A 19921-nucleotide genomic window follows, 5' to 3' on the forward strand; every position below is an offset into this window, starting at 1 on the left:
GTCAGTATGGAGGGGAAAGAGGTGAAGGAGGGGCCTGGAGTTCTCCTATTTATCCTGAACCATAGCCTCAGGGAGCTCTCCCTGCATTATCCTGGGAGTCTCCAAGTCCAGTCAGAGAAGCCCAGATCAGTTGCTCTGCTAGTTTGAGTAATGCCAAGCAAAACTGGTACAAAGAGGACTGTGATCAATTAGCCATGTCTGCCAGAGGTGCAGTAGGGAGAAGCAGCGACATGATTGCTAAGCATTTGTCATCCATACAACCCTGCAAGGCACAAATGGGCACTCCCATTTTATAGACAGAAACTCAAGGTTCAGAGAAGTCAAGTGACTTCGCTTAACACATTCAGTTAGGTAATGGCAATTCCAGGTCGTGAACTCTGGTCTCTGTGACCCTGAAACATATACTCTTAATCGCCAAACACTGTATCCTCCTTCTCTTCTGGGCTCTCTCATTATAGCATGTAAACCATAGACTTATACCACAGAAAGTGAATGAACTCACTGAGGACGAGGTAGGGCAGGGTGCGTGAGTGAGCAGAGGGTATTGGGAAGAAGAGACATAGGAACAAGATTTCTTAGTTCTTTAAGAATTTCGCATTAACAGAACTGGAGGGTGACAAACTCCCTTTTCCCTGAGCTCCTACCAAGTGCCAGAGGACAGAGGCCCAGAGCTGGAAAGGACCAACTCTACTGGGATGCTGAGGGGACAGCAGTCAGTTAAACGTGGCTACCAGAGTGCAGTGGTGAGGCACATTCTGAGGCCAAGTCCTTGTTTAGTGAAGAATGCTGTGATTGATTAGTGATGTCTGCAGTAGTACAGGAGTTGCGGTGTTCACATGCATGCCATATATTTGCCACCCTGGATTTAGTAAATTCCTTCATTGCACAGATGAAGAAGCTAAGACCAGAGAAAGGCAAAGACCTTCCCAGGAGCCCCCAGTGGGTCGTGGGGAGCTAGGCCCAGAACCCAGACTCTATCTTTTGGCTGGGGGCTGGGCCCTGGGTCTCAGGTGTCTACCCTCCCCACAGGCACCACTGCCCTCTACCTGTTCCTGGGCATGCACCCTGACCTAAGCAGCAACTACCCCAGCTCTGAGACCTTTGAGGAGATCCAGTTTTTTAATGGCCACAACTATCACAAAGGCATCGACTGGTGAGTTGGCCTTTCTGTCCACAGCAGGACGGGAAGGCCGTCCTGGGGCCTCCTGGGAGTCTGCTGTGGCCACAGCAGGAAGCAGCTGGAGCTTGCTCACACACAGCTGTAGTTCCTGTAAACAGGGACAAAGTGCGGTGACCCTTGAATCATGGTGTGACAGCGTTGTCATAGACAGGAAACTCGATGAGGAGGCCCTTTGCCCCTTTGCTCTACTGCCTGTAGTTAGACGCTGAAGTCGAAGTCCACCCCTCCCTTGTTTGCAGAGAAACATCCTGAGTCTTGGGGAGGAGAAGGGTTTGCCAGGGTCCTAAGGTCGGAAATCCAAATGTTCTGGCCCTCCTCACTGCGTGTGGCTGACTGTGAAGCAGAGGTGTTCTTGTGGGCCCTTCAGGGACAGGTCGCTGGTCTTTGGGCGTCACCTGGGGAAGTCATTAAGATTGCCACTTCCCACCAGAGCCTGCAGAGGTTACCTTTGTAGAGGTTCCCAGCAGAGGGTCCTAGTAGAGGTTCCCTTAAGGGTATGGGGGCCAGAGCAGAGATGGTTTTACTCTCCACCTTTTCAGTTGGCATCTTTCTCTATTTGCCTTTTTTCTTTCTTTTTAAAAAATTTTTCATGTCAGGTAGGTAATGTGCTGACATCATAACAAGGTTCGAGGTGGGTACACCTCACACATGTGTGAACACCCAATCATGACGTGCGTGGAATGCAAAGTTTGCCTTTTTAAACCTTGTCCATGTATTACCATTATTTATTATTTTTATGTCAGTGGGTTCCCTGGGTGGAGAGGTTATGGGCCTTCTGTTTTTTGGTATTTTTCTGTGCATATTTCTCTTTTTTATCTGTGTATCATCACTCTGTCTGTCTGCCTTTGTATCTATTCATCCATCCATCCATCCATCCACCCACCTACATTTCTTTTTTTTTTTTTTTTTTTTTTGAGATGGAATCGCGCTCTGTCACCCAGGCTGGAGTGCAGTGGCGCGATCTTGGCTTACTGCAACCTCCGCTTCCCGGGTTCAAGTGATTCTCCTGCTTCAGCCTCCCAAGTAGCTACGACTACAGGCACCTGCCACCATGCCTGGCTAATTTTTGTATTTTTAGTAGAGACGAGGTTTTGCCATGTTGGTCAGGCTGGTCTTGAACTCCTGACCTCGTGATCTGCCTGCCTCGGCCTCCCAAAGTGCTGGGATTACGGCATGTGCCACCGCGCCCGGCCCATCAACCTACATTTCTAACATCTCCACAGTCTCTTATCTAAAATCTATTGTGGTCAGATGGATTATTGGAAGTCAACATTTTTCAGATTTTAGAAAGGTAATGTGGTGCGAAACCATATATTTAGTAACATCTTTAGCGACGCCTGGGGCAGCACCCTGTTAGCAAATTCATTAATATGTCTGTAGCAAAGTATGTGAATATTTACACTAAGTAAGAGGAATAAGTCAGGTTTTGTTGCCAAATGGCTTTGCTACAAACCTAGGAAACAAAGCCTGTGTTTTCAGAGCTTTCTCAATTGAGATATTGTAAACAAAGGATTGTGGACATGCAAAGAAAATTCAGAAAGATGAGAGAAAGCGTGATTCCTTGGCCCAATTCCCAAGAGCTTGATTTTGTAGGTAGGTCTAAAGTGGGGTGCAGGAATCTAGCAGGCCCCCAGAACGCTCTGATGAAGCGCATCCTTGGGACCAGCCTAGAGCAGCCCCATCTCACAGGATAGGATAGGGACCCTGTACCCTTCATGAGAGTGGACTTTGCTTCCCACAAGCCCCAGAAGTTGGACCCTGATTTTGCATAGGTAGGTTCCCCTGGGAGGGTCTGGAGTGTTCCTTTGGTTTCCAGAGGTTCCTTCATCCAGAGGTGGCCATTGCTCTGGTGGGATATGGGCATTAGTCTGGAAAGCCGTGCTCATCCACAGCAGGCTGGGGAGGGGTTGTGGGTAGCAGGAGGTCCTGGTCCACAGTGACAGCCTAGAAAGTGTTCCCCCAGGTCAGGAAAGAAAGCCCGCCCTCTGGAGGTCCCCTCTGCTCTGTGCCAGCCTCCCTGGGGCAGTCCTGGAGCCGCTCTGAGCCCCAGCTTGCCCCCTAGAGGAAGAGAGAGTAACAGCTCTGGCAGTTAAGCCCGGAGCTGCTGAGGGGGCAGGGTCCTAGAGTTTAGGATTGAGGGGCATTACCCCCTCCCCATGACCTGCAACTGACGGCGCACCCACAAGTCTTCAGATCCTCCTGACTCCAGAGTCTTCTGGAAAAGGGATGAATTTGAAACAAGGAGGCTGCCGAGAGGCCATTCCCCTCCAGAATCCCCACTGGAGGCAAGTCCTTGTTTGGTTGGGAGCAAAGCATCCCGTTTGCTCTCTGAGGACATTCTACCCGAGTGCCTCACCTTTGTGCTGCGTTCCCTTAGCCCCCTCCTCATGAGTTTTGTCTGTGAGCCCCCTCTCTGGGCTTCCTGCAGGTACATGGAGTTCTTCCCCATCCCTTCCAACACCACCTCCGACTTCTACTTTGAGAAAAGCGCCAACTACTTTGATTCAGAAGTGGCGCCCCGGCGGGCAGCAGCCCTCTTGCCCAAAGCCAAGGTCCTGACCATCCTCATCAACCCCGCGGACCGGGCCTATTCCTGGTACCAGGTGAGTGGGGCTGGGGTGGAGTCCCTGTGTGGGGAACACAGGGCTCCATGTGACACTCAGTTACTCACTCAACAGATATTATTAGTAAGCACCTACTGTGTGCCAGCCCTGAGTCAGGCGCCTGGAGCGTGGTGGTGGCTGAGAATGGAGTCCCTGGTGGAGGAGACAGGCGGAAATGGAAAGCCAGCCACCAGTTAACTGGCCACCCGCCTAGTGTCATGCGGGGTCCTGCCTCTACTTCTGACACTGACAAGAGGTGGAGGCTGGTTACACCTAGAGGAAGCTTAGATTTGGTGAACAGCGATGCAGGATCATACTGACTATAGCTGGACACGGGTGGGAGTGGGAGCTCATGGAAGGACAAGACACAAGACTGCCATTCACAGTGGAGAAGGCGGGCACCTGACCAGGTGAGGCAGTTACCTGGACTGTGATACATGGAGAGGGTGTGGATCCAAGCCCCTATATGGGACATGTACGAACCAGAGCTGTCTTTTTGGTTTTTTTTTTTGAGGCAGAGTCTTGCCCTGTAGCCCAGGCTGGAGTGCAGTGGCCTGATCTCAACTCACTGCAACATCCGCCTTCCAGTTTGAAGTGATTCTCCTGCCTCAGCCTCCCAAGTAGCTGGGATTACAGGTGTGCACCAGCACGCCAGGCTAATTTTTGTATTTTTAGTAGAGACAGGGTTTCACCATGTTGGCCAGGCTGGTCTCGAACTCCTGACCTCATGATCTGCCCGCCTTGGCCTCTCAAAGTGCTAGGATTACAGGCATGAGCCACTGTGCCTGGCTGAACCAGAGCTCTCTTTAATGCCTATGGCCTGACTTAATTTCCTGCCTGCCAGCCCACTGAGCCTGCAGGAATGCTTTCAGGCCTTCCCTGGTGGGTAGGGGGAGTCCCTCCCCTGGCTGCCAGCATTCCTGTGATTATGCCACACAGCCAAGCACTGTGATTCAGAAGAGGCGCCCCAGTAGAAAGCCACCCTGTTGTCCAGGCCGAGGTCCTGAGCAGCCTCATTAACCCAGCAGACCAGGCCTGTGCTTGGTGTTGGGGAGGGGGTGGGGCCCTGGGTCTTAGCCCATGGTTGCCAGAGAAGTATCCCCTGTCCTGGCTGGGACAGCCTCTTCAGGCCTGGCCACTGTCATCGTTCCCACCCTGCTTTGAGGCTCTTTTCTCAGATGTGACAGTGGCTGCCTCCCGCCTGGGACCTTGCGGTCTCCTGCAGGGCTGGCACGCCTCCTCTTTGCTTCCATGGAAGTCTCTCCTCCTGCCACTCCCTGAGGCTGGTGGGGAAGCCCCGTCTTACTCTTGTTCTCTAGGGCTTCTGTTTATGCCCTGATGTCTGCTTTACTGTGGCTTTTTCTTTAGGAGAAGAAAACCGAGAAACATTTGTCAAATGTTTCCATTTTCTGCCATGCCGTGTGCCCCCACCTCCTGGCGCTGTGCAGGGAATGGGCAGTCTGCTTTCATAGGTTAACGTAGGGTAGAGAGGGAGCCGCCACAGGTTGGGTCAGTCTCTGTTCTGCACTGACAATTCTGTACATCTGCCACCTCACTGGAGAGTCACAGCGGGTTTCTAGAAGGCAGAGGAGGGGTTTCACGTTTGTGTCCCCTTCTCAAAGATGAGAAAACCAAGTTTCAGCAAGTTTCATGTGGTGGCATTTGAATCCAAGTCTTCTAAATCTAAGACCCTATTCCTTTTTCTGTCCATGATCAAGAGGGATAAGGGAGAGAAGGAGAAGGGAGACTCATTCTCCCCAGGAGGACCCGGGAAGATGTTGGAGGAGAGAAAGGGTGGGGGCCTGTCTCAGAAGGAGGTCGGGATGAGGAAGAGGCTGCTGTGCACCATATTGCCCTGGCCCTGGGCTGTGTGTGATCCTCAGGGGAGGGGGTTGGCGACTGGGGGACACTGCCTGTTGCACAGGTGCCCGAGCTCTGGCTTTCTGGACTTAGTGAATTCTGCAGATTCGGACTTCCCATGGCATTATTTTAAGTGATTCAGACCAGCCAGTCTCCCTTTTATAGTTCTTTCCCAGTCCTTCTGATTTCCATAAAGGAGAAATGCTCACTTTAGTGCAAGTGGTCTTATGTCCTTTCTAACACTGCCAACCTCCACTTTCAACAAAGAGAGCATGTTCAGGGCCTGTTGCAGACATTTGTGTCTGGCTGGAGTTTGAGAACATTGCTTTGTTTTTATTGCATTTATGAGTGGTTGCCTTCTATATACGACAACAGTGTGCGGCGTGATCTCGGCTCACTGCAACCTCTGCCTCCCGGGTTCAAGTGATTCTCATGCCTCAGCCTTCCAAGTAGCTGGGACCACAGGCATGCACCACCATGCCGGCTAATTTTTGTATTTTTAGTAGAGACGGGGTTTTGCCATATTGGCCAGCTGGTCTCGAACTCCTGACCTCAAGTGATCCACTCACCTCAGCCTCCCAAAATTCTGGGATTACAGGTGTGAGCCACCATGCCTGGCCTCAGGAAACCCTGATTTAGTCCAGCTCCTGTATTTCAAAGATGGAGAAGTTGGGGCTCTGGGAGCAGTGGCTTCCCCTGACACTGGACACAGTGAGAGGCAGAGCCAGGACTCAGATCCAGAGCTCCTGGGTCCAGCTGAGGACCTTCTGGCCACCTTATGGGCTGCTGTCCCTCTAAGGCCACTCCTTTGTGTCCTCCATGTGGCATGCTGACCCTCTTTCCTTGCCTGCAGCACCAGCGAGCCCACGACGACCCAGTGGCCCTAAAGTACACCTTCCATGAGGTGATTACGGCCGGCTCCGACGCATCCTCGAAGCTGCGTGCCCTCCAGAACCGCTGCCTGGTCCCCGGCTGGTACGCCACCCACATCGAGCGCTGGCTCAGTGCCTATCACGCCAACCAGGTAGCTGCTGTCCTTGACCCTTGTGAGGGCAGTCGCAGTACTGGCTTGCTGTGGTTAGCGGAGAGCCTCCAACTCTTTCTCACCAGCCACGGGGACAGATATGCCCTCCTTGGAGAGCTAGACCCTTGGGTCTATAAAAAGATTTTATTATTATTATTACTATTATTATTATTATTTTGAGACAGGGTCTCACTCTGTTGCCCAGGCTGGAGTGCAGTGGTGTGATCTCAGCTCACTATAGCCTCGATGTCCCGAGCTCACGCAATCCTTCCACCTCAGCCTCCTGAGTAGCTGGGACTACAGGTGTGAGCCACTGTACCCAGCTAATTTTTTTTTTTTTTTTAAGAAACAAGGTCTTACTATGTTGCCCAGGCTGGTCTCAAACTCCTGGGCTCAAGCAGTCCTCCCTCAGTCTTCCAAAGTGCTGGGATTACAGGCATGAGCCACTGCACCTGGCCTAAAAAGACTGTAGACCTGTTTATCCCAAGGTTGATACATGAGAACTCCCCAAGCCTGTGTCCCATCACCACAGACCCTGTAGCCCTAAAGGGACCCAGAAAGCCCTGAGGCAGGCAGGTGGGAGCGAGGAGACTGGGCGTGGTGATGGAGGGAGAGCCTGATTGTACCAGGCTGTTTATGTATTTATTTATTTAGAGATGGAGTCTCGCTCTGTCTCCCAGCCTGGAGTACAGTGGCACGATCTTGGCTCACTGAAACCTCTGCCTCCCAGGTTCAAGCGTTTCTTCCACCTCAGCCTCCCAAGTAGCTGGGATTACAGGCATGTGCCACCATGCCCAGATAATTTTTGTATTTTTAGTAGAGACGGGATTTCACCATGTTGGCCAGGCTGGTCTTGAACTCCTGACCTTAAGTGATCTGCCCACCCCAGCATCCCAAAGTGCTGAGATTACAGGTGTGAGCCACTGAGCCCGGCCATGCCCAGCCATACCAGGCCTTTTAGGCAAACTTGTGGAGTGTTTGAGCAGGAGAGTAACATGGACTGGAAGCTCACAGAGAGGCTAGAGAGGGATATTCGTAGGGACCTGAGGGGCAGGCAGGGTTTTGGTGAGAGCTTAAATTCTAGGAGAAATGGCATTGGGCAGCAGAAGCTGGTGGAAAGCAGGCGTGCCTGAGCTTGGGGATACCTGCCCTTCAACAGGCGGGCAGGAGTCAGATTCTAGAGGGTGCAGGGTCCCGTATTTATAAGCAGGCCCATTCCTGCTGCTGTGGCTGTTGCCTTTGTTTGCCACCGAAGTCAAAGCAGGTCCCGATCCCATTTCTCCCTTTCCAGATTCTGGTCTTGGATGGCAAACTGCTACGCACAGAACCTGCCAAAGTGATGGACATGGTGCAGAAGTTCCTTGGGGTGACCAACACCATTGACTACCACAAAACCTTGGCGTGAGTGTTGCCTTTGCCTTTGCCTTTCTACAGGTTATTTCCCTGATAAGGCACCTGGGCCAAAAAAGCCAAAGGCTTGAATAATTATGAGAGAGAGAAGTTAGTTAGAGTCAGAAAATATGACTTAAGTTATATTAATAAAGGTATCACCTTAAAAAAAAGGGAGATGATGAATCTGTTCTACTCTGGTCAGACCATCCTGGGGTGTTCTCTTTGGTCTGGGCTGAACATTTTCAGAGTGTTTTATGTAAGTAAATTAGATCAGTAATGAGCAGCCCTAATTCCCACAAGATTTTCTTAGCGTTAGGTTTTTTTTTTTTTTTTTTTTTTAAGACAGGGTCACTCTGTTGCCCAGGCTGGAGTGCAGTGGCGTGATTTTGGCTCACTGCAACCTCAACCTCCCAGGCTCAAGTGATCCTCCCACCTCAGCTTCCCGAGTAGCTTGGGACCGCAGACATGCGCCACCATGCCTGGCTAATTTTAGTATGTTTTTTAGAGAAGGGGTTTCACCATGTTGCTCAGCCTGGTCTCGAATGATCTGCCTGCTTCAGCCTCCCAAAGTGCTGGGATTACAGGCATGAGGCACCCCCCCCGGCCAGCATTAGATGTTGACTTACGATTTTAGGAAAAGGAAACACAAATGTTGTTGACAGTTAATAACCTTACTCACTCAGAACCTGGTGCAAGTGCGTTAAGAATGCCCTCCCACTATGAGTAAGGGCCTGCCTGCATTGCATGGGCTCAGAGCTAGGAAAGGCTGCTTTCCTGTGCTATGTCACAGATAAGTGACACACTTAGCTGGATGAGGGGACCCCAAGAGAAGGAGGAATCAAGTCACCCTCCCTGGCTCCATTCTTGGGAAAGTTTTGCAACAAGAATATTCCGTCTTCACTGTCATGGGAGTTGAAGGTGGAGAAGGGAAGTCAGTCCTTCACCTTGAGGGAGAAAGGGCCACCTGCTGAGGCTGTGGGCCATGGTGTCAGAGATGCCTGGGTTAGGGCCCCACATCCATTTCCTCAGCCTTTCAAGCCTCAATTTCCTCATCTGTAAGTTGGGGATAAAGATAATAATCCCTGCGTCCTGAAGGTCACTGAATTGAATGAAAGCTTCATGTGGGGCTCTTAGCTGAGAGCTTGGCATGCACTAAGTGCTAAATAAACAGTAGCTGCTATCGTCCTTGTCATCATTATCACCATCATCATCGTCATCATCTATACCTATCCTGTGACCCATTCAGAAATCTCTGTTCTCCTCCGCTATTCACGGGAATTCAGTTTTCTTGATGCCCTCATGCTCAAGAATCTCGTCATAGTTCCTGATCCAGGGCTAAATTCTATGTCAGTATTCCTCCCTTCCCATAACAGCTTCGGATCTCATATCCCAAAAATGCCTTTGAAGACAGATTGATGTTGGCAGTCTTGCTGTGTCATTTCTGAAGTTTACTCCAAAAAATGAAACTCTCCAGTGATAGGCATGCTTAAGTGCAGCTGTGGATACTGCATGTTTTGATAAAGATGAAATTTATTAAAAAGCAAAAGAACCCTCACTAAACACCCCTCTCCCCCATTGATGCTGGGAGGGGTAAAGAAGCCTTCTTGGGTTTAAAAAAAAAAAGAGTTACTCAGCATTGAGAATGCTCAGAAAAGATTTCCCAGAACACTGAAGGATGGGAAACTGTTCATGTTGTAGATTGCTGAAGCGGCTGTGGCTGCTCGGGCTGGAGGAGAGAAGACTCAGAATGTGCGAGCTGCCCTTTGCTGGAAGTAGGACAGGCATGTTTAATGCAGCCTAGGACACATTTGATCCCACAGATGGCACATAGCTTCTGACAGTCCACGTGGGTTCAAGAGCAGTAGATTCCCTGGGTTCTGCCATTCCTGGGGTCCATGAACATGGCTTTAAGGTCGGAAGTGGGTGGCTGAGCCAGCTCCCATCCAGAGACTTTCCCACCTCCACAGGTTTGATCCAAAGAAAGGATTTTGGTGCCAACTGCTCGAAGGAGGAAAAACCAAGTGTCTGGGCAAAAGCAAGGGCCGGAAATATCCCGAGATGGACTTGGATGTAAGTGGTGGACACACTACCTGTAGCACCTGCATAAGGGTAAGGGGTCCCTGTATGGGGTTGAGGGGGATTCTCTTTCCTTTACCATGCACTCAGCACGTTCATGGCCTTAGCATTTCTTGGACAGTATTTGTAAGAGGAGGAAACGGGGGCTGGGACATGGTGGGTCAGAACTGATTTCGTCAAACAAGTGTTGGTTACCTTCTACTAAGGGCTGAGTGCTGTGGGGTTTTGAGGATGAGCCAGACATGTTCTCTGCCTTCAAGGAACTCCTGGTCTTGGAGGGGTATGAGTCTTAACACCACTAAGCAGAATACAGGCAAAGAGTGCTGCGCGCAGTCAGAGAGGGCACACGAGTGCTATGGGAATTCAGAACAAGGGGATGTCACTTGAACCTGAGAGGGGTAAAAAAGGCTCCTTAAAGGAGGGATGGGGGTCTCTGGAGTTGCGCCTAGAAGGATGAGATCCATTTTATAGGATTTGGACTTATGGAATGGGAGGGTAGGTAAGAACAGCATGTGTAAAAACATAGGGGGAAAAAAGAAATTTTAAAAATATATAGAAAAAGGGTCACAGACTGGGGGTCTTGTTACTTCCTCCTTTTCCTACTTGCTTCTGTTTTTGCTTTGTTTTGTTTTGTTTTTGAGACAGGGTCTCGTTCTGTTGCCTAGGCTGGAGTGCAGTGGCATGATCATGGCTCACAGTAGCCTCGACCCTCTGGGCTCAATCGATCTTCCCGCCTCAGCCTGCCATAGTGCTGGTATTATAGGCGTGAACCACCATGCCTGGCCCTGGCCCTGCCCCGCCTTGGGTTTTGATGATTAATTCTCTCTCCTCTCCCTATCAGAAGAATTTTGACTTAGTGAGCTATATTTTGATGCTCCTGCCAACTGGGAGTTCGCTATTGGAGGCTACCATTTAGAAGGAGATTGTGGATAAATAAGAGGTGTATGGGGGGTGGTGCCAGCAGCATGGTGGCTTTTTGTTTTTTTGTTTTCTTTTGAGACAGAGTTTCGCTTTTGTCACCCAGGCTGGAGTGCAATCACGTGATCTTGGCTCACTGCAACCTCCGCTTCCCGGGTTCAAAAGATTCTCTTGCCGCAGCCTCCCGAGTAGCTGGGATTACTGGCACCCACCACCTCACCCCACTAATTTTTGTATTTTTAGTAGAAATAGGGTTTTACCATGTTGGCCAGGCTGGTCTTGAACTCCTGACCTCAGGTGATCCACCTGCCTCGGCCTCCCGAAGTGCTGGGATTACAGGCATGAGCCACCGTGCCTGGCCGAGCATGGCAATTTTTAAAGAGGAGGTCACTCTTAAGTCAGTATGCAAGGTCTGAGCTTTCCTTTCTGTTACAGTCCCGAGCCTTCCTGAAGGACTATTACCGGGACCACAACATCGAGCTCTCCAAGCTGCTGTACAAGATGGGCCAGACACTTCCCACTTGGCTGCGAGAGGACCTCCAGAACACCAGGTAGCCGCGGCCACTATAGCCAGACTGAATGTTTGTGGCAGCTGGGACGTCCCACCACGCGCTGAGCCAGACTGACCTGCAGAGTGGGAAGCTGGGCCAGGGCAGCCGCGCGCTTATGAGCAATACTCTGTGGAGGCCTGGTGGGGCCGGGGGAGCACCCAGGCGGGTCTGCAAGCACCTTGGAGCACCCACCGCTGGGTCTGCGGCCTACGGGACCTCCCTCGCCAGCAGAGGTCCATTCCGTTCCCAACCGCTCCTGGGGAGGCCACTTCCTGGTAGGAGGGAGTCCACGAGACTCTTTTCTGTCCCTCACTGTGTTCTGCCAACTGTCCCCTCTCGTCACCCATCACTCCCTGCTTCCGCAGGGCGCCCCTCAGTATTCGCTGTCATATGTCCCTGTCCTCCAGGCTGTAGGAGAGGAGAGCCTGGCAGGGGGAGACAGACTGGACATTTCCCTGTTTCGAGCCAGGCTCTTCCAAGGGGCCAGCTGGGTCCCCGGAGTCAGTCCTAGGCTGGATGGGAGGGTGGCCACCTCGAGAGGACTCCCAGCCTCCACATCTGGTTCCTACCTTCACATCTCACCATCCCATTCTGGGGAAGAATCTCTGGTTCCTACAGTATCTACTCCATCCTCAAGGCTTCCCACAGGGCCTTGGGGCACTGCCTTGCCATCGGGCCCAGTTCTCCGGGCCCCACCTGCACCCCTTTCTTCCCCCTGGGATATGACGTGTGGTGTTTCCTGTGGTAAAAGACTGAGGCAAGCCAGGGGTCTGCCAGTAACATGTTCCCATGTACAGATGCGGTCCCCACACCCTCCCAGCCTCAGGCCCAGGCAGACGTGTGCCAGCTGGCAAGACTGCTGGCCACGGCTTTGCTCGGCCACCTGTGGCTAGGGCTCTCAGAGACCCCCTTAACTTCCCAAATACTAAGAAGCTAAAATATTTTAATATTTTGTTTTTTTTTTTTTTTTTTTTGTTTCTTGGTGCCAGAGTTTATACCCTGGGTGCTGGGGTCGCACTGTGTTATATATATATATATAATGTGTATATATATATATTCTATTTTTTTTGGTTGGGTTCGTTTTTAATTCAGTCCTACAAAATGGTGTTAAGCCCCAGTCTTTCAGGGGGCGCCCTGTATTAGAGCTAGAGATGAGGTGGCAGGGAGGGAGGCAGTGTCTTCAGTGGCTTGGGGCTGAGCAGACAGTAGGAAGGGGCCCTCCCCAGTGCCGTGGCTGCTCTGGGGCTACCCCAGGTGAACAGAGGTGGTGAGATGCGCAGGGAAGACCAGCTCTCTCCAGGACATCGGGCTGCGTGAAGTCCAGTGACCCTGAGGGGATTTTGGCCAAAGGAAACAGCCAGGGCTGGGCTAGGAGAGCTGGGGTCAAAAGCTGCCCCACCCACTCTCCCTCACATGGTGCTAGGCTGGGAGCTGCCCTGAGAGCTGGGATGCCCACCAGGGCCCACAGAACTGTCTCCAGGCCCTTGTAGACAGTGGGATCTCTGGGCTGATTTCTGGTTGGGGTCTGCTCCTACCCCACCCCATTTAACAATGTGAAGTGACTGAGGCTGGGGTGCCTCTCCCCGGCCCCCTCCAACTGCCAAATTCTGCTTCCCTCTGAACCCCAGGAAATACTTTCTGGAGAGCCTTGTCTTGTTCAGAAGACTCTGGCATCTTGGGGCTGGAAGGTCCTTTGACGGGTATGAAACAGGTCCAAAAAGGGGAGGTGGCCTGCTTGGCCGACGTCATGGAGCCAGCTGGGAGCAGGGCTGAGTGTTGAACCCGAGGCTCCCGGTTACAAGTCCCGTCGTGCTCCTCTTCCAATGCCACACTGCCTCTGAGCCCATCCTTGGGACCCTACTCTGTGCCAGGTTCCTGTCCCTTCCTCCGTCACACCATGGTCATTCCAGGATATGGGGACAAACCACTCCTTCCTAGCCAGGGTGCCTTTGAGCCTTCTCATTCCGAGGTCTGTGTTTGCATCCCTGTCGTGTTCTCCCTCAAGGGGTCCTTCCCCAGCCTGTGGGGGCCTGGGTCTGTTCTGAGCTGATTCCCTTTTCTTCAGTTCTCTGCTGGGATGAAAAAGTTGGACACTCAGTGGGACCAGCTGCAGGTGGTTTCACTGTGTACACAGCAGTGTTCCCATCATGCCTCTCAATGGGGCCTGCAAGCCTGGGAAGCTTGGGCATCGTTGGGCCAGCAGGATGAGCAGCAAAGGGTCTGAGGACAGGGTGGCATGTCTGCTTGTGTGCTCATGAAGACGTGCCCACGCCATGGAACCAGGGGCTCCTAGAGAGGGGCAGTGACTTCCAGAGTCCCATCCATCAGTGAGGGGATTGGGCTGCAGGATGGGTGAGGATCTTACAGCTCCCAGGTTCTGAAATCTACCCTCTGGGCCAGGAGGCCTCTCTCGCAGAGCCTGGAAGGCAGGAGAGGCGGGCTGGCCTAGGGCAGGAGCTCCACTTCTCTCTGCCTCTGGCTATGGGAAGGAGCAGGCAGTTGGAAATCCTGTGACAGCAGAGATCTTCTGGATTTTTGCCTGGACCCTTCTGCAAGCCTGGAGACTGGACCTGCCACATGTTCCAAGTCCGTCTGCCTAGGTCGCTGCTGCCACTTCTCCTCCCACTAACAGACCTTTCTTGAAGACCCACTAGGCCCAGATACTGCCGGGACTTGCAGGTGTGGGGGGTAGAAGGAGAGGCAGATAAGCTGCCTGAGGGGCTGTCAGCTAATGGGTACACGGACACCCCCTCCCGAGAAGAGAAAGCCACAGATGAGTGGGCCAGCGAGGCCAGTCTTCAGTGTCCACCAATTCACTCTAAGCATTTGGCCAAAAAAAGGAGAGAGAAATAGCTGAAATTGTCCAGGTGGCTCCACTATCTATTCTGTGGTCCCCTCCATGAGCCTTTGCCGCAGGGTGGGTGCAGGTGCAAGTGTCACCTGCAGCTGCCTCCGTCATTCAGGGTTCCAGAGCCTTCTGTGGTGGAGCATCCTGCTGCTTGAAGGATGAGTCTGAAGTTTAAAAATGGGCCTTTTCTGAACCCCCCTGATGAGCAGTCAGTGCTTCTGGGCCCAGCTAAGGAAGCCATCTGTTCCCAGCAGAGGGGAGCTGCTGCGCTGACCTGCAGAGGTTGGTGGTCCCAGCACAGAGCTGTGCTCATGGGCTTGTTAGTGGGAAAAGCAAGTACAACAATGTTTTACCAAGCATTTAATTATGAATGCCCACTCCCCAGCATCTGGATCTAAAGTTATTAACATTTTGCCACATTCATTTTTCTCTGTGTACATGTATGTTTTCTCTGTCCTAATTTAAAAGTACATTGCAAACATCATGAAACTTGATCCCTGAAAGCTTCAGCCTGCACCTCCTAAGAGTTAGGGCATTGTCCTACACATTGGCCCCGTATCACAGCCAAGACGAGAAGTCATTTCCCAACGATGTCTGCTATCTAGTCTGTATTCAAATCCCCCCAATTGTCTCCCAGGTAACTTATGTCTGGTTTTGGAATCAGCATCCAGTCACGGTGCACACATTGCATTTTCTAACTATGTTTTTAAAACCTCTTTGAATGCTGAAAGGTCTTCTCTCAGCTCACTTTGAGTTTTTAAATGACGTTGTTTTTGAGGCCCTAGGCCTGCTGTCTTGTTGAAGCCCCACATTCTGAATTTGTCAGATTGTTTGCTCATGGTGTCGCATAACCACTTCTTCTATCCCCTGTACTTTCAAGGATAATTTAGGCTACATGAGATTTTGCCTTTTGTGCTGACTTTTGACAGCTTCACTTCTGCCTAAGATGCGCCTCCACTGTCACCTGTACCAAGTGCCAAAACAGCAGAGGGGCCAGTTAGAGCAAGAGCTCTGCGGGGGGCTAGAAAGGCTCCCTGGAGAAGGCCGCAATATCTGGGCCTCGGAAGGAAGGACACAGGGCTCTGGAAGGAGGAGGCTGCATGCCTGAAGCTGGGCCTTCGACCCTGGGGATGGGCCACAGGGCACCAAACACATCATATGTCTCTCTTTTTCTATTTTGGGGTCCCAGGGTTTTCATTTCCTGGAGGCCCGTGGTCTGTGTGCACTGGAGCAGAGCCAGGCTCTCAGTTGCAGCAGGGAAAAGCCTACATGGGGAACTGCCTCCCGCAAGCTGTGGTGTGAGAAGAGCCCTGGCTGGCGGCAGGAGCTGTGAAATTTCATCCCAGCCGGGTGCATTTAGTAGCTGCCTGACCATCTTCCTGCCAGGCCCTCAATTTCTTCATCTGTAGAATGAGCAGATAGGGGCCACAGTAGGGATTTTCACACATCAAAGGAGGCAGCTCTGCTCTAGTTGATATGAGGGTGAGGGGGGGCCTAGACCCCCTGCTGCCCAGGCCCTTGAGGCAACACTGCGTTCCTGGCTTGACAGCTCTGGGCTGGCTGCCCTTGCCAGCTCAGACGGCTGGAGAGTTTTCAGCTTCCCCAAGGGATGGGCATAGGGTTTTGTGGGGTCAATGCCAGGAACCTGGGGGAAACTGGCTGCGTTTTATCCTAAGAAGTTCATCCCTCCTGCTCTTCCTTTTTCCGGCCCTGGAGGAGAATGAGGGAAGAGAGGGTTTTCTATGACTGTGTTAGCTTTTGTTATTAGCAAGAGGGCTCCTTTTGTAATTTGTGCATGAAATTCATGTCATTTCCTGGGAGAGGAGAGGGCCGATAGGAGAGGGTGGGGGGCACACTGGGGGAGCAGGCAGAGGTTTCCTTCCCTTGGGGTGGGGAGAGTGGGGAGAGGGGGTGCTACCCAGTTCGCCTGATGAGGGCTCTCGAACCAGCCGTTTTGGGTTGTGTTAAAGGTGAGACCTTCCTCCATTAATGTACAATCTCGAACTAACTGCTAATAAAGTGGGGTTCTGTTTGTACACCTTGGTCCTGTCTGACCTTTTTGCAAGGCCCGCAGGGAAGGGTGGAGTAGGGGTGTTTGCATGCACGGCCAAAGCCTGCTTGTCCTTGCCACCTCAGGCATGCACACGTGCCCACATGTATGTACACACCTATACACAAGGTGACTTGGTCAACACAGATCATTTTCACTGGGTTATAAATGGAAGATTCCCAGATACAGCAGAGGCCTATCCCGGGGCAGCCACAGGGGGCATCTCAGATGACAGGAGCCCTCAGACAAGCTGGATTGCTCAGAAGCCCTGGGGGTCGGGCACTGGACCGAGAGGAGACTTGGGGGCTGGAACCATTTCTGCTACTAATGTATATTGTAGCTGGGGGCAATCCACTTTTACTGTTTTGTCCCATTTCCCTCACCTTTTAGACGCATGGAGGGAGTTGGACTCTGTGGCCTTACTGGAAGAACTTGCCTAAAACATGCAGATACCCAGGTCTACTTCCAGAGGTTCAACTCCAGCAGATGTGGGGTGGGGCCCAACATCTTTAAGGAGCCCTCCAGTACACTGAGGAATTTTTAACAAGCCCTCCAGCACACTGAGGCAGCCCAGTGTAACTCTGGCTCAGAGTGGGAAACTCTGGCTCAGATCCATGGTTCCTATGGGTTCTAATTAATACGGAGAGCCCCACTGTCCAGGAAAACTTAGGGTAAAACAAATGACTGAAGCCCTCACAGCCTAATTGAGGGCCAGACTCGAGATTTGCCTGGAGAAGGAGAGTTCACAGGTAGGGGCCCAGGCCAGTGTCTGCAATGCAGGTGATCAGACGTGCTCCTTCAGAATCCCCTTGGGAAGCTTTAAACAATATACTTTCCTGGGCTCCCCCAAAATCTGCTCACTCAGAACCTCTGGGGTGGGACCCAGCACTGTGTACTTTAACAGACTCCTTGGTGTTCATGTATGTCAGAGACGGTACCCAGAAATGTGCACAGCTTCTGAGGGGCAGAGGAGGGGCATGCTGGGGACGCAGCTGGGCAGTCCTGCTTCCCAGGACCCAGTATGTTCAAAGTGAACGTACCACAGTGCCACCTCTGATGGCACAAGGGCAGCACCTGCAGAGCCCTCTTTGGAGTTCGTCAGCTGGGAGCTTGGTTTGGGTCAGGTGGCCCTCACCAGCAAGAACACAGCTGGAGGCTGCATGGACAAGAGCAGATCCAGAGGCACGGTGCAGAAAGGTGACTGTGCCAGCTGAGGGGTCAGCCTGCAGCAGGGATTTTTGAATTTAAATACAGCTGAGATTCTGTTTTGAAAGAATCACTGAATTGAAAACCAGGTAAAGGTGGGGGTGCTCTGTGGTTGGAGTGGGAGTGAAGCTCTGGACTCTTCCCAGCTCATCTCCTCCCTGTCTCTCAGCCTATCTTGGAACCCTAAGATTTCTCAAAACACATTGTGAAAACCCAGCCCAGTTGCTTCCAGAGGTCCTAAAAGTCCTGCAGTTCTAATAGGCTGAATGAATAGCAGCCCATCAGCCCCTCCTCACCCCCAACGGAGATGTCCACCCAGGAAACCTCGTGCCCCAGGAGTGGTTCGGGCTTCTAGAGGTGGGGAGTTCCCTTGGAGAAGCCTGGATCATGCGTGTAGGGCAGTGTGTTTCACAATAGCAAAACGCTGGGAACAACCTAGATGTCCATCCACAGGGCCTCAGCTAGGTAACCTCCAGTGTATCCATTCACTGTAATGATGATTCAGTTGAAAGTAATGAGCTCAGTCTCCAAGCCCTGCCAGGGAAATTTCTGTGACAGACCTATACAATGTGACCATCATGGAAAGAGAACACTACAGTTTGTATTTTTCCTGGGGTTACAGATAGACGTATCTCACATCAAACTGATACTAGGGGAGGAAAGACTGAGAAGGGGAACTTTCAAAGAAGACTTCAGCCTTGGCTGAAATATATATAAGACAAGGATAATGTATTTGCATATCATTTGTGGAATGAAAAAGTCTTAATGAAAAATAGAAATGGACAAAGCAGAAAGGGGGACTCCAAGCAGCTAGACTTACACGACGATGCGATGAAGGCCAACACTGCTTTACCCAGCCCTTAAGCTCCTATGGAGTTAGGATCTGGAGGAGGCCTAGGTGCCAGTGATCAATTTCTTGCCTTGCTGCATTTATCCTAAGCATTCGTGAAGACCCTGAGCTGAGGAGCCTGACCTTCCTGTGACTGTAGGCCAGTCTCAGCTCCTCTCTGGCCCTGGGAGCTTAGCTTCCCCGAGCTGACAGACAGGGAGCTAGGGTTAATATCACCATTGCTGGAACAAATCGACACCATGTGTCTCCCGATATGATGCAATGGGAAGAACCCAGTGCAACACCTGGGAAATTCCTAACAAAAACACGGGACATGAATCCAGCCAAGGGGAACAGACACATCCGTATTGAGGGACATTTTGCAAAATAACTGGCCTGAACTCCAACAATGTCAAGGTGATGAAAGATACAGAAAAGCTGAGAAATGGTTCAGGATTAAAGGACACTAAAGAGATGTAATCAAATGCCATGTGTGACCCTGGAGGGGTCCTGGACCATGAAACAATTAGCTATAAAGGATACCATAGGGACACCTAGCAGAATAGCAAGATGGACCGTGTGGATTAGATAATACTATTCAACCGATGTTCAATTTTCTGGTTTTGATTATTTTACTGTTATGAAAGAGTATCTAATGAAGTACATGTGAGATATTAGTTTTTTGAAATTACTTTTGCACCAACCTAATATTTAGGGGTAAAAAGGAAGAAATGGAACTGAATTTTGACTCCTGTTCTTTCTCTAGTGGTACTAGATGGTAGGTACTCATCAGATGCAGTCCAAAAGGTGTCCACCAGGGGGCACTATTATCCTAGCCTCTCACAGTGTAGACAGCGCGAATGCCTCCCGGGAAGACTGGGCTGGTGGTTAATGGTGGTGGGGCAATAATATTATCAATATTAACATCAATAAATTAAATAATATAAATAAAAAGTATTTCTTATCCTGTCAGGCAGACCCTCCGCTTATCAAGTGCTATCTTTAAAATTTTTTATTTCTTTTTGTGACAGTGTCTCACTCTGTCACCCAGGTTGGAATGCAGTGATCTCGGCTCACTGCAGCCTCAAGGTCCTGGGCTCAAGCCATTCTCCCACCTCAGCCTTCTGAGTAGCTGGGATTACAGGCATGCACCACCACGCCTGGCTAATTATTTTGTATTTTTTGTAAAGATGGGGTTTTGCCATGTGGCCCAGGCTGGTCTTGAACTCCTGGCCTCAAATGATCCTCCTGCCTCACCCCCCAAAGTGCAGGGATTACAGGCATCAGCCACCTTGCCCGGCCTCTTTTAATCTTCATAACAATCCTCTGAGGTAGGTATTATCATTCCCATTGTATATTTGAGGAATTTGAGTTCAGAGAGGTT

General features: G+C 51.2%; 1 protein-coding gene and 1 non-coding gene across 14 annotated transcripts in view; one reads left to right on the plus strand and one right to left on the minus strand.

The window, feature by feature from the left end:
* Positions 1-16488, plus strand: part of NDST1 (N-deacetylase and N-sulfotransferase 1) — a 72487-nt gene extending 55999 nt beyond the window's left edge. For 6 of the 13 annotated variants that reach the window (XM_063724323.1, XM_063724326.1, XM_063724327.1 and 3 more), the window contains 6 exons: positions 1030-1153; positions 3609-3783; positions 6497-6667; positions 7959-8068; positions 10027-10168; positions 11489-16488. In XM_063724323.1, coding sequence (XP_063580393.1) covers positions 1030-1153; positions 3609-3783; positions 6497-6667; positions 7959-8068; positions 10027-10168; positions 11489-11608 — 842 coding nt within the window. In that variant the 3' untranslated portion in view covers positions 11609-16488. The remainder of the gene's footprint in view (positions 1-1029; positions 1154-3608; positions 3784-6496; positions 6668-7958; positions 8069-10026; positions 10169-11488) is intronic. The other 7 variants (XM_054556070.2, XM_054556074.2, XM_054556073.2 and 4 more) reach the window with 3 other exon arrangements.
* On the minus strand, positions 1771-1870 carry LOC112133657 (small nucleolar RNA U13). The gene has a single exon (XR_002915284.1). It is a non-coding gene; the product is annotated as a small nucleolar RNA U13 (small nucleolar RNA).
* Positions 16489-19921: the final 3433 nt, after the last annotated feature.

The sequence above is a fragment of the Pongo abelii genome, chromosome 4 (genome assembly GCF_028885655.2).
Source record: "Pongo abelii isolate AG06213 chromosome 4, NHGRI_mPonAbe1-v2.0_pri, whole genome shotgun sequence".
NCBI lineage: Eukaryota > Metazoa > Chordata > Mammalia > Primates > Hominidae > Pongo > Pongo abelii.